General features: G+C 48.8%; 1 protein-coding gene across 1 annotated transcript; it reads right to left on the minus strand.

Annotated features, from left to right (window-relative positions):
• Positions 1-288: 288 nt before the first annotated feature.
• NENF (neudesin neurotrophic factor) lies at positions 289-12,373 on the minus strand. The gene is made up of 4 exons (XM_087439342.1): positions 12,160-12,373; positions 2,633-2,693; positions 1,771-1,874; positions 289-833 (listed from the first exon to the last, which is right to left on the minus strand). The coding sequence occupies exons 1-4, from the start codon at positions 12,331-12,333 to the stop codon at positions 657-659; spliced, it is 516 nt and encodes a 171-aa protein (XP_087295468.1). The 5' UTR covers positions 12,334-12,373; the 3' UTR covers positions 289-656.
• Positions 12,374-12,681: the final 308 nt, after the last annotated feature.

The raw sequence follows: 12,681 nt of genomic DNA on the forward strand, positions 1-12,681 counted from the left end.
GGCCCCGGCCCTCCTCACCACTCTCTAGCTGCACACGGGGCTGAAGCCAATTCACAGTGTCACTCTCTCCCGGGTGTAGTGTGAAGCCAGACCCTTTAATACCTCCTGTTCCCCTTCTCCACCCCTCCACCTAATCCTCCCCATTTCTGCCATATCTTGGGGATGCCTCCTGCTGCAGGCCCCCTCCCAGGCAGGGAGACAGAGAGCAGGACTCCGACAGGGCGGCACAAGGCTGCCCCTTACAAGGGGTGCCGATGAGCCTCCAAGGAGAGGGCACCTGTGGAAGAATTCTCCTTTTGTGAAAACAGGAAGTTTATTCTAAAGTAAACATGGTCACAGTAGAAAAGTTGGCAAGTACAGAAAAATATAAAGAAGAAATAAAGGTCACTCATAATTCCACCGCCCAGACAGCCAATGTTGACACATGGGAGGCTTCCCCCTTCTGCTATTCTTACTATCCTGGCTGGTGTGCAGGCAGGATACTCAGGTGGATAGAACACTTGACCAAGGACAATGAAAGGCATCCAGCATTCCAGGTTAAATGTCTGCTTTATTCAGACCCGGGGACCAGAGGCCCATGCAGCCAATTTTGCAGATTTTGCACCTGAGTGTCTCCCTGCCTCACCCTCTAAGAACATGCTCCTGCAGAGGCGACATCAGAACTCGTCCTTTAGGTCAAAATGGGGCTGGTCTTCAGGCTTGAAGTCCAGGTTGGGGCTGCCGTCCTCGTTGAGAATTCTTCGGGCCGTGTAGCCGACAATGGGATACTTGGCTTTGTACACTTTGGTGAAGACGTCATCCAGGGATTCCAGCTCCTTGGCCGTGAGGCCCGTCTTGCGGAGAAAAGCCCAGGAAACACGGGGGTGGGGATGAGTGAATCGGGCTCGGCACTAGCCTCTCGCCATCCCCGCCTTACTCTCCCCACACCCCTGATGCAAGAGAAAAAATATCTCAACAAACCAAATAAGGGACAATTGACTTTTTAAGAGATAACCCTGTGCGCGTGTGTGTGTGTGCGCGCGCGCGTGCATGTGTGTGTTGGGGAGGTGGTGACGGGAGGGGAGCAATGGCTTCATCATGTTTTGACTCCAGAGATCCCCAGCCTGGGGTTGATGGGGGCGCACTCTGCAGTCTGCATCCCCCTCCTCCTGCCTAAATAATCCCACGGCTCTGTACACACCTCCCACTATAGATTTATACACCCTCCCCCTCCTTAATTTCTTAATTTGTTTCTGTAACGTTGCAGCTTAAGAGTTTGACTCATCTGAGCACAACTGGGGTGAATACCAGGCTTTCTGTTGGGATTACTTAGACTCTGAATTGGCTTTTGTTAATGCTATTTTCTCCTTCACAGAAACATGAGCATGGAGGAGACTCTGCTTCTCCACCCCGTTCATCTCCTGAGCCACCAACAGTGGCCTGGGGAGTGGGTCTCAGAGCCTAACAGCAAATCTGTGAGAGGCTGGGGGCCATGGGTGCAGACTGCAAGAGGGATGGGGCTGCCAAGGCTGGAGCCAAACTGTGAAGATCACTGTGTTTGATCACAAGTTCACTAGAGTCTAGACTTGACTCTGTAGGCAACGGGGAGCCATGAAAGGTTTCTGAGTAGGAGTGGCACAGTAAGATTTCTATGTCAAGAAGATAGTTGGCCACCACACGGAGTGGACTGAGATGTAAATAAGCTAGTTAGGAAGCTTTGCTACTGCCCAGAGATAAAAGGCCATGACTGGGGGGTGGGACCTTTTGACAAAGGCTCGTAACCTGGCTCACAGTGTCATGGGTGAGGTCAGCAGGATCCAGCGACATCTTGGCCACCCCTCTGGTGGAGTCCTTCCCTGTCAGGGCATTGTAGGGGGCTCCTCGTCCATAGAACTCTGCAGTGGGGAGGAAGGAAGAGGGTGTGAGTGTGGATGTGCATGCAGAGCAGCCGGAGGACTGTACACGGCAGGGGGAGGGGGCTTCCGAGACCCCACCCAATCCTGAAAAGGGCTCCAGGCCAGAGGAGAGGGAGAGCAGTGAAGACGCTTAGTCCAACTAGCCGGCTCCAGCCATCAGTTTAGATTCCACTAATTCAGGATATGGAACAAGTCATACACGCTGGGCTGAGAGGTGATTTTTTAAAAATACAGAATGAAAATAATGGCTTTAAAAATATTGAAAATGCAAACAGGAAAAATGTTCAGTCGTCTTAAATGTTGGTGGAAGCCAAGTCTATTTCCGTTCAACCTCTTTTGTTTGGCATCAAGTAAACAATGAACCATTACAAAACTACCTCCATGATATCACTTGTAGTTACCATCAGGGAAACCATGAAATGGCATTAAAATGTTCTATAACGTTCTATGATCCCAACTCTTTGCTAAGTAGCACTTTTCCTCTCACTGCTTCAACTAGGGTAAACCATCAAGTTTGACTTTGATTCTGTAGGCAACACGGAGCCAAGGAAGGCTTTTGAGCAGCAGCATGACATTATTAGGAAAAAATTGCTGAAGTACAACACTGACAAAGATTGTTAATTCAATCTTGGGGGAAGGAACTTGCCCGGCATTCCTTCCCTTTCCTCACACCTTCAGTGCCTACTCTGGCTGCCAAGATCCCCAGAAATAAGGATTCAGAAAGCCAAGCCACTTACCCTTTCCAGAAGTGACATCAAACACCACTCCCTTCACTGCTATGTAGATGGGCTGATCTTCCTAGAAAGCAGGAGAGAAGCTGTGAGGAGGAGGCGGAGAGCCCAGTTCTTCCCGCTCAAGTTAGTAAAACCTCTTCCCACCAAGGGCCATGCAGAGAGCAGTGGGCGAAGTTACAAAGCAGCCAGTCCTCAGCGAGCTCGCCCCTACCTGCACAATGTCATGTCCACAAAAACTTGGAAAAGTTACAAAGTATGATGACAAGCCCATGGCAATACCTTTCTTTAAAAAATCAGGAACTGAAGCAACTCTATGCAGATAAAAATTCAAAAGAATATTAAATGATAAATTATTTAAATCAGTCCAAGTTTCCTTTCATCTTCGTCAACATACATGCATGGGTGTAATCAGTGTAAATGATCTATTTTATATTTTCCTTCTTCTAGGTAACATTACTTTGTATAAACATTTCCATGTATTGAAATAACCAAAGTGCCTGTCACTTAAACAGCTGTATCTTATTTATATTAGTGATACTGTGTACCTGTTTGGTTAGCTATTCTTCTATTTTGGGTATTTGGGTTGTTTCCAATTCCTTAGAACTAGAAATGGCAGCATTAGGAATATCTTTCTACAAGTTAGTTTCTAATTTGGTGAGTTATTTCCTTGAGGCTTATTTCTTTTTTTTTTTTTTTTTAAGATTTTATTTATTTTATTTTTCCCCCCAAAGCCCCAGTGGATAGTTGTATGTCGTAGCTGCACATCCTTCTAGTTGCTGTATGTGGGACTCGGCCTCAGGATGAACGGAGAAGTGGTGCCTCGATGCGCACCCGGGATCCGAACCTGGGCCACCAGCATCGCAGCGCGCGCACTTAACCACCAAGCCACAGGGCCGGCCCGAGGCTTATTTCAATATATGGAATTCCCAGGCCAAAGGATATGAACAACGTAATCACTTTTCATATTTTCCCAGTTTGTCCTTCAAAAAACCGTTCACGGTGCTAGAAATATACAAGCTATACGGTTTCCCCGCAGTTCTAAAAATGGGTTTATACTTTATTTTTTGCTATATTCATGGGTATACAATGTTACCTTAAAAATCCCCCCGCAAAAGAGAATAACGCAAAAGCAGACGGCATGGATATCTAACTTCCATCCCGTCGGGCTCAGGCTGGGGTGAGAGGCACAGTTCCAGGACACCCAGGACCAGGTCTTTCCTCTGTCTCAGCCCCATCGCGGGTACAGGGACACCAGCCAGGCAGCTCATAGGCCGGGGTGAGGGTGGGCGTCACAGCTGGGTGTACAGGAATCTCAGGTTCTCCAAGAACAAGCTGCTTGGCCTTCTCCGGGGGTTGGGGTGGGCCTTAGGGTTCTTGCCCTCGTGGAGCTGAAGGTCAAGTGTTTTCATGACCACATTTGACAGAGAGAGGAATGGGGCTCAGAGAAGTCAAGGAACTTGGCCAGGGAAACATATCTCACTGTCATATAACCTCTCAGGCCTCAGTTTCCCTAACCGTTAGATGGGGATAACACCTACGGGCCCTGCAGGAATGCTGAAGGGAACAGAGTAGGTGAGCACATCACAGGCACAGCACAGGAGCTCAGTAAATGGTCGGTTATTCTTATTCCCTAATTAGCTCCTACAGACAGTCCCCAGAACTCCTGCTGCCTCAGTGGATACTTGCTCCCCCTCATCTAAACAGGGTTATTTAAATGGCGGGGCTTAATCAGCCACCAGGCTGCAATTCTGTAATGATTTCCTGCCCTTCCCTCATGGTGATTATTTGTTCCTTGACTTCAATTGCTTATGAAGTGGTATTATGTATTTTTATCAATTTAGGGGTTTGGGGGGGTTTTTTGGTGAGGAAGATTTGCTCTGAGCTAACATCTGTTACCAATCCTCTTCTGTTTTTTTTGTTTGAGGAAATCAGCCCTGAACTAACATCTGTGCCAATCTTCCTCTATTTTTTTTGTATGTGGGACACTGCCACAGCATGGCTGGTGAGTGGAGTAGGTCCACGCCCGAGATCCAAAACCGCGAACCTGGGCCACCAAAGAAGAATGCATGGAACTTTAACCACTCAGCCACAGAGCCAGGCCCCTATCAATTTTTAAAATATATTATAGTTATAATTTTACCCATGGAATTTTGTCATATTTTCCATTCTGTTGCTTTTTCTTTGATATTTATTACTTGTCTGTGTGCAAACAGGCATATACACCTGACATTCACGTATATAAGATATAAAAACAGGCATCTGATCACTAACACTCTCCATTTCTTCGACAGTTAAATATTCACTCCTCATCAAACTATGCATCGAAGGTGTAAGTGCTCAAAGGAAACTGAAGCAAAGGGGTAGAAGGCACGTCAAGCGACTTCTGAGGCATTCCTGTTACGCAGACATTGCACAGAAAGGAACAGCCTGATCAGTTAAACACCAGTGTGCCTTGGGGGGTGAGTTCTTATCATGTGGAGACGGACGTCTGGATGTCCGCTGACAGCAGAGCCAGCAGGCATGGCTGTTCAGGCCAGGAGATGGCAACTGAGGAAGGTAGATGGAAGCTTTGGGAGCATAAATGCATATACTCAGGAATAGAAACGTCCACAGGACACAATAAAGACACGCACACTCAGTACCAGCTTCACACCAGGGTCCCCCCACCCCCTCATCCACCTGGAAGGATACATCACTTTTTGTCCCCACAGTGAGTTTGAAATAACAGCAGGAGGGCTGTCTTTTTCCATGAGAGCAAAGGAGGACTCACTATGGTGTCATGGGTCCCAGCATAAGTTTTCAAGTCAAACAGGCCTGGCTTTGAGCCACCACCTATGAGCTGCGTTGCCTTGGGCATATTACTTACCCTATCTGTGCCTCGGTTTTCTGCTCTGTACTAGGAAGATAATAAAAGTATCCACTTACTGGGCTGTTGTAACCAAGGCTAGAGATATAAAGCACTTTAGGGAGCAGTTTAGGGAAATGTTAAGTTTCCTTCATCCTCCTCTAGGTTTTGAAAGTTATAAGATCAAAGAGGAATCAGATAACCAAGTGGAAGGAGACGGGAGATTTTCCTAAAGGAAAGATAGAAAAAAATGTAATTCCCAAGTGACAGATAAGGACTCTGGAGGAATTTTAAGTTAAAACTGGAAGAGGTCCTGAAGATGATCCATCTAACACCTTCATTTTATGGATGCTACCCAGGCCGGGGAGATTATAAGACTTGCCCAGAGTCACAGGGCGAATTAGAGAAAGGGCAGCTTCTGGAACCTGGAGCCTTGGAACCCAAGGCTCAGTCTGCTTTCTGGCCTGCCCCCCTCAGAGGGCACACAGCACGAGGACGGCATACTTGCCTGGGACGTGGAGAGGGTGTGAGTGTCCTGGGAAATTCATCCAAAAGACCCAGGACCAGGAGGAAAGACAGGGGGAGTGGGTCAGAGGTACCCAGACGGAGGGCAGCAGGGGAACAGCCTGCATAAACGAGACCGGGCCTTGATCTTCCCTCTGGGTCTTGGGCTTGCCTTACCATCTGGCCTTCCTCTCTGCCTTCCGTCAAGCAGCGCCAGTAGAGAGCGCCACGCAAGCTACCATGACAAGGGGATACAAAAGCAGCAGGCAGAGGAAGGAGGGTCTCTTCCACAGCTGGGGGAGAGAGACCTGGAGCCTGGGTGCAGCAGGAAGGTGGGGCCCAGCAGTCAGCCAGCGGCTCTGAGCCGCTGACACTTTCAGACTCTCCACCAGGAGCTGGGACAGAGCAGAAGTCCCTCCCTGGAGACTCTTCTCCTTGGAAAAGAGGGAACCAGCTGAGGATGTTTTCTTCCGCAGAAATAACTGGGCCCTCCAAGGGTCTAAGGCCATGTTTTTCTAACTGTAATTAGCATTGGTAACCTATTAGTGATTTATCAACAGGTTTTTTTTAAGTGAAACAGAAAAAAAAAGTTTAAAATAGAACAGAAAACAGAAAACACATAGTAAGAATAAACACTGTTTTGTGGAACTTTTGTTTCAGCTTGTGTGTGTGTATACTGGGGTAGGATATTCATTAACCCAACCAAAACATCTACAAGCCAGCATTCTACTGCATAGAGAGTGTGGTTTCACCTCTTTATTCACCTGCCTCCATCCACCAGCCTTCACAGTCTGTATATTCTTCATGTCTGTCCAGAAGGCTCCTTTGGAGGAAGTACAGTCCTACTTTTCACTATCGCTAAGTTTTAGAAAAGCAGAAAACAAATGTAACCCCGTGCCCTCTTAGCACAGATTCCAAGGAGAGCTGGTGACTGAGCACACACAAATTCCATTTACAAAGAATAACTCTGAAGCCTAGAAGGGCCTTGGCAAGCTCAGGGTCCAGCGTCACCCTAAATAAACTCCAGAAGCTAAACTACACTTCCCGTCATGCTTGCACTCTGATATCGTCTTCTTAGACTAAACAATATAGCCCTGGAACAGGTCACTGCCTGGAGCCATGGAGAGGGAGGTCTTGGTGGTTCATTTTCTTTGTACAAGCCGGAGCGAGCACAGCCTGGTCCACCTCTATTACTCACTAGCTGTGCAACCTTGGGCAAGTTACTCAACCTCCCTATGCCTCTTGCCTCAACTGAAAAATGAGATGATAATAATTGCACCTACCTCAAGGGGGTGTGGACATCATTAAGTGAGTTAATGCTTTAAAGTGGTTAGGACAGTGCCTGGTGGAGTTAGCTCTATATAAGTGTTTGTTAAATACATACATTTAGTCCCAGGCCCAGAAGTCATGACCGGGATGGGAGGGCGGGGTGGTCCTCCCTGCACTTGGTACCCTACAAGGCAATTAAGGCAGAAAACGTATTTTCTGAGGATGGCAAAAATCAGTTTTGCACTTAGAGAGTGGAGGATGACATTCCCTCTGGACCACTGAGAATCCTCGAAGTCACCCCATCTTCCCTCCCCTAAAGCTAACCGCTTCATGACATCTGCTTTCCTTAATAAACCAATCCTTCCCCAGTCTGTTTCCTCCATCACTAAGGCAGGGGAAAATATTGTTCGTGTGCCACTGACTCATCTCCACCGGGGAAACTTTTGAAGATGCCAACATCTGACATACAGGTTAGAACACCAGCAGCAAAGAAGAAGGTAGACGCCCCTCACCCCACATTTATGTGAAATGCATTTATTTCTCGAGGAAGAACAATGACAAAATTCATGAATGGCTTGTGATTCATGCTGTTTTTCAATTCTAAAAGCTCAATGTGAGGGTAAGTCATAGAAGAATATTACTTTGATCATGTTGCCTGGGCTGGGCCCTCGGCCATACATGCTGGCTACTTGGGGCCTGTAATTCAGGACAATTAATATGTTTCAGGTGTAATCAAAGGGCGAGCAAGGAAATTTGCATTTACTGAGTATCTACTGTGCTAGGTGCTCTCCATCTATTATATATGATTGCTTATACTTACATATGTCACTTACGACAACTTTTATAATGACCTTGTGAGGAAGGTATTGCTATACATATTTTGTAGATGAAGAAACTGAGGCTTAGAGTTTAAATAACTTGCTGACAGTTTCTCTGCTGGTAAATAAAAAGCCAGAATTCAGACTCAGACCTGTTTGATTCTAAAGCCTATGCCCTTCCCACGACATTCTTCCTTATTGAAAATCTGAACGCCAATCTTGGACCTGTAATTTGTCAACAGTGAAACCCTGCTATAAGAACAGCCGATGCAACAAGACAAAAACTGCCCATGCGAGTATGCGATCAACATCTCTATGTCCGAGGGCACTTTTGACCAGAGCTGAAGAAATCAAGGACCACAGGAAGGCCCTCTGGAACAGATTAGACCTTTCTCGTCCTACTTTCATTTTAGTTCAACATGCTTACTCTGTGACCTATGTGTTCTCTACGAGAGTGGTCCTCCAGATGACCTCGTCTATACAAGTCTTATTAGAATTACGGGGAGAATGGGCTTTGAAGAGGCACCAAGGAGGCTGGATTTTCAGCAGGGATTCCAAGAGGACTGACTGATGCCCGAAGCCCAAGTATAGCCATTTTCACACTCCTACACGTGAGTGATTCAGGAAGCCACACTGTGGACCACTCTGAGAACCTAACATGCCCCGAAGGAGGGAAGTGGCATAGGGCCTCATGTGGTAGTTCCAGAACACAATATATGGTTCCGTGAAAGACACCAGCAGCCAGGACTTCTGTCTTTCGTGATTTCCAATCTGAAGCTTCCACTGGAGACACTACGCAGCTCCCTGCTTGGGTGCCGGAGCTCTCACCACAAACCACACGGCAGAACGCGGGACTGGGACAGGTGGGCCTGCCTTGGCTCTCATCCAAAAAGTTCACAGTAGAAACAAGACATTCATTGCTAGATGTTTCAGAAAGACTTGTTATACAGGTCCACAATCCCACAGCGGAAACTCTTCGGGGTCAGATGTGTTCTGGAATTCAGAATTCGTCAGATTTTAGAAAGGTTTTATGGGGCACATACCATAACATCTATGGAGGTCCAAGGCAGCACCCCATAATCAACTATATTAATATTTCCACAGTAAAGCATGAACAAGAATATTCACACTAAGTAGGACAAATAAAGACTATAAATTGACTCCTCTAAGCTCCAACAAAGGTTCCATCACCAAAAGAGTTCAGATCAGGTCAGGTTTTGCAGTCAATCGACTTATTAAAAAAACCTTCTGGTTTTCAGAGCTTATTCGATTTCTGAGTTGCATAAGAGGATTATGTTCCTGTTATACTGCCTCTTGCTTGTATGTTTAATAATAAGCTAATAAAAATAACAGCGACTAAGATTTATTAAGGCTTACTATGCTGGGACTACACCAGGCCTATGCTAAGCACTTTGCATATCACTATCTCATTTAATCCTCACAAAACCCATACATAGAAGTAGGAACTCCTCTTATAGCCATTATGATGGTCAGTTTTTTGTGTCAATTTGGATAGGCTACAGTATCCAGTTACTCAACCGAAAACATATCTAGATGTTGCTGTGAAGGTATTTTGTAGATGTGATTAACATCTACAATCAGTTGACTCTATGTAAAGGAGCTTATCCTGGAGAATCTGGGTGGGCCTCACTGCATCAGCTGAAAGGCCTTAAGAACAGAATTGAGGTTTCCCTGAGGAAGAAGAAATTCCACCAGTGGGCTGCAACATCAGCTCCTGCCCGGGGGTTTCTGGCCTGCCCTTCCTAACAGTCTGCCCTACAGATTTCAGACTTGCCTGGCCGGCTCCCATGATCTCATAAACCAATTCCTTGCAATAAACCATATATATATGTCTATATATACATATGCTACTGGTTCTGTTTCTGGTGGAACCCTGACTGATACAAGCATCTTACAGATTGAAAAAAAACTGAGACCCTAAGGGGTTTAGTAATTTGCCCAAAGTCACACAGCAGAACAAGCACTCAAACCCAGGTATGATCCAAATACCTCATATAATGCTCTAACTAGGGTGACCATAGAATGCATTATACAAACAGTGACATTTCTGAGTGAAAGGGGGTGCTATTAATAATTATCCCAGGACAACAGGCATAAACCAGAACCACCTAGGGCAAACCACAGCAGAGCACGGCTCCAACCAGCTACACTCCACTGCCCCTCTCTTCCCTTACTCTCTTCCTCTCTCTGCCTACAGACATCCTCTGGGCTCCACACCCACAAGTGTGTGGGGTGGGTTTGGGGTGGGGTCCACAACCCAAACAATTCTTTCCTTAACCTGTTTCCATCTCAAGCTTCCCTCTCTCCTTCCCTCAGTTAAGTGTCAATCAATAACACCAGCATAGAAAACCCAGGGTCTTTTCTCAGTCCTCATCCCGCAGCCCCCTGCACTGTTGCTGCACGAACCCTCCATTTTGAACTCCTTCTTCCCTTGGGTTCTGTGCTGGGGGTCTCCAAGATCACCTCCACGTTTGGCAATTCACCAGGACTCACAGAACTCCCAGCACCTAGTTGTACTCAGAGCTAAGATTTATTACAGCAATGTAATGAGGACACACAGCCGGATCACAAGGGAAAACAACACAGGCGGAGTCTAGAGAAATCCATGTGTGGACTTCCTTATGCTCTCCCCCGCTCCCATGAGGGGTCACACAGAGTACTCTCTTCCCCAGCAACAAAATGCAACAACACCTGTGTGATGTTTCTGCCCGGGGAAGCCCAGGGGAGACTCAGATCCCAAGGTTTTTACTGGGGGCTGGCCATGTAGGCCCTCTCTGCCTAGCAGTGTTCAACATAAACACACTGTTGTACAAAGAGCCCACACTGAGCCACCCGTATCCGTTAGGGATGTGTGAAACACCTTAGAAATCCAGACACCAGTCAAGAGCCCCTCTTGCAAGCAGGCCTTTCAAAGGAGAACAGGCCTGCTATGTTAACTCTATCCTGCACTGATTCCCTGACTCTGCACCATCTGGTTCCCTGCTGCCCCAAAACATGGTGTCCCTTAACATCCAATCACATCCCTGCCTCCGTCCCTCTGTGTTCTCATTGACTCAGGCTTCTAACCAACCTCTCTTTACAGTGATGCCCAAACTAGCTTCACTGCCTAAGGGCCAGGTTTCTGAGTTCCCCTTGCGAACCTAGTCTTGTCTAACCTTAGTTAACTTAGGGTTTAGGGAGCCCAGGCCAGAGGGTTTTAACAAGAGAACATTGGGTCCCTTGCTCGTTCTACCACTAACTGGTGGAATGCCTCAGTTTACTCATGTGTAAAAGCAGGAGGCTGGTTCATATTAACTCTGAACTCTGAATGATTTCCCCACTCAACTGTTCCTCCCACCTCCTCGATGTAACATCAGCCCCCCACGGCCCTTCTTACGTGCAGCATCTTGTTCCCACCCTCCACAGCCATCACACTGGGCCCCACCAGCCCAAATGGACAGGTGGTTGAGGAGTTTCTTGGATACCTCCAGACTACTGACTCAGGTGGGTGTGTTTGACGTGGGTGTGTTTGGGGTGGGGCTCTTTGTCTCTAACCTCCCATCTCCCTCTCTGCCCTCCCCCCAGCTCCTGCTCAGCCCCAAGGGCACAGGCACTAAGAGCAGGTCTGAGAGGAGGCCTGGGCTATAGGGGCAGGGAAACAAGGCGCAGGGAAAGCCTGGCTCGTCCCTGGGCCTGCCCCAATTCCCACCAAGACCGGGGAGCAGGCTATGCCTCCCTCCCTCCCTCCACTGCCACTGCCCCCGACGAGTAGGCAGAAGTGTCTGTCCCCAGCTGATGTTAACAATAAAAACAAAAAAGTTCTGAGGATTGTGTACAGACGACTAGCCAAACCGCGTCTCTAAGGGGCAGCTCGCGAGAAGAGCGGGGAAGAGCGGGCTGGGGTGTCTGGCTTGGTGGAGAAGGGGAAGCAGGGCGCCCCGACTCCCGAGGGCTGCCCCTGATCCCTGGGCGGCCGTCCGGGCCTGGGGAGAGGAGGCCCGGCAGGCCTCGCGGCCTCGCGCCCAGCTCCGAGCGCGGGCTCCGGGAGGGGGCGCCCGCCGCGGCCTCCCCTCGGCCCGCGCTCGCCGGCTTACCTCCTCCCCGCTGTAGCGCGCCAGCTCCTCCTCTGTGAAGAGCCGCACCGGGGGCCCCCGCTCGGCGGGGCGCGGCGCCTGCCCGGCCCGGACTGCGGGCAGCCCCGGGGCCAGCGCCAGCACCAGGGCCAGCGCTGCCAGCGACAGTAGCCGCCCCGGCGCGGGGCCCGCCATGGTGAGCGCGCAGAGTAGGGCCGGGGGCGGCCTGGGCGCTGGAGCCCGCGCACTACCGCCCCGTGGCCCCGGAACCCCGCCCCGCGCGCCCGGCGCCCCGAGGGCCGAGAGCCGGGAGCCCGACGCCGCGCCTTCCGCGCGCTGCGGGGCGCGCACGGCCGCCAGGACCGCGCCGCTGGAAACTTGGAACTGGGATTACAACCCAAGACTCCCGACTCCAAACGGCCGACTGAAAGCTGAGCCAAAGAACGACGTACGTTACACTACGTAGTTCCTTGATTAGGTACATAGATGACACAGCCCAACATTCCGGGTATATTTATAAACTAGGACCTCAACTTTATTAAT

Source organism: Ceratotherium simum, chromosome 2 (assembly GCF_057802395.1).
Source record: "Ceratotherium simum simum isolate JZ-2026a chromosome 2, ASM5780239v1, whole genome shotgun sequence".
Lineage (NCBI taxonomy): Eukaryota > Metazoa > Chordata > Mammalia > Perissodactyla > Rhinocerotidae > Ceratotherium > Ceratotherium simum.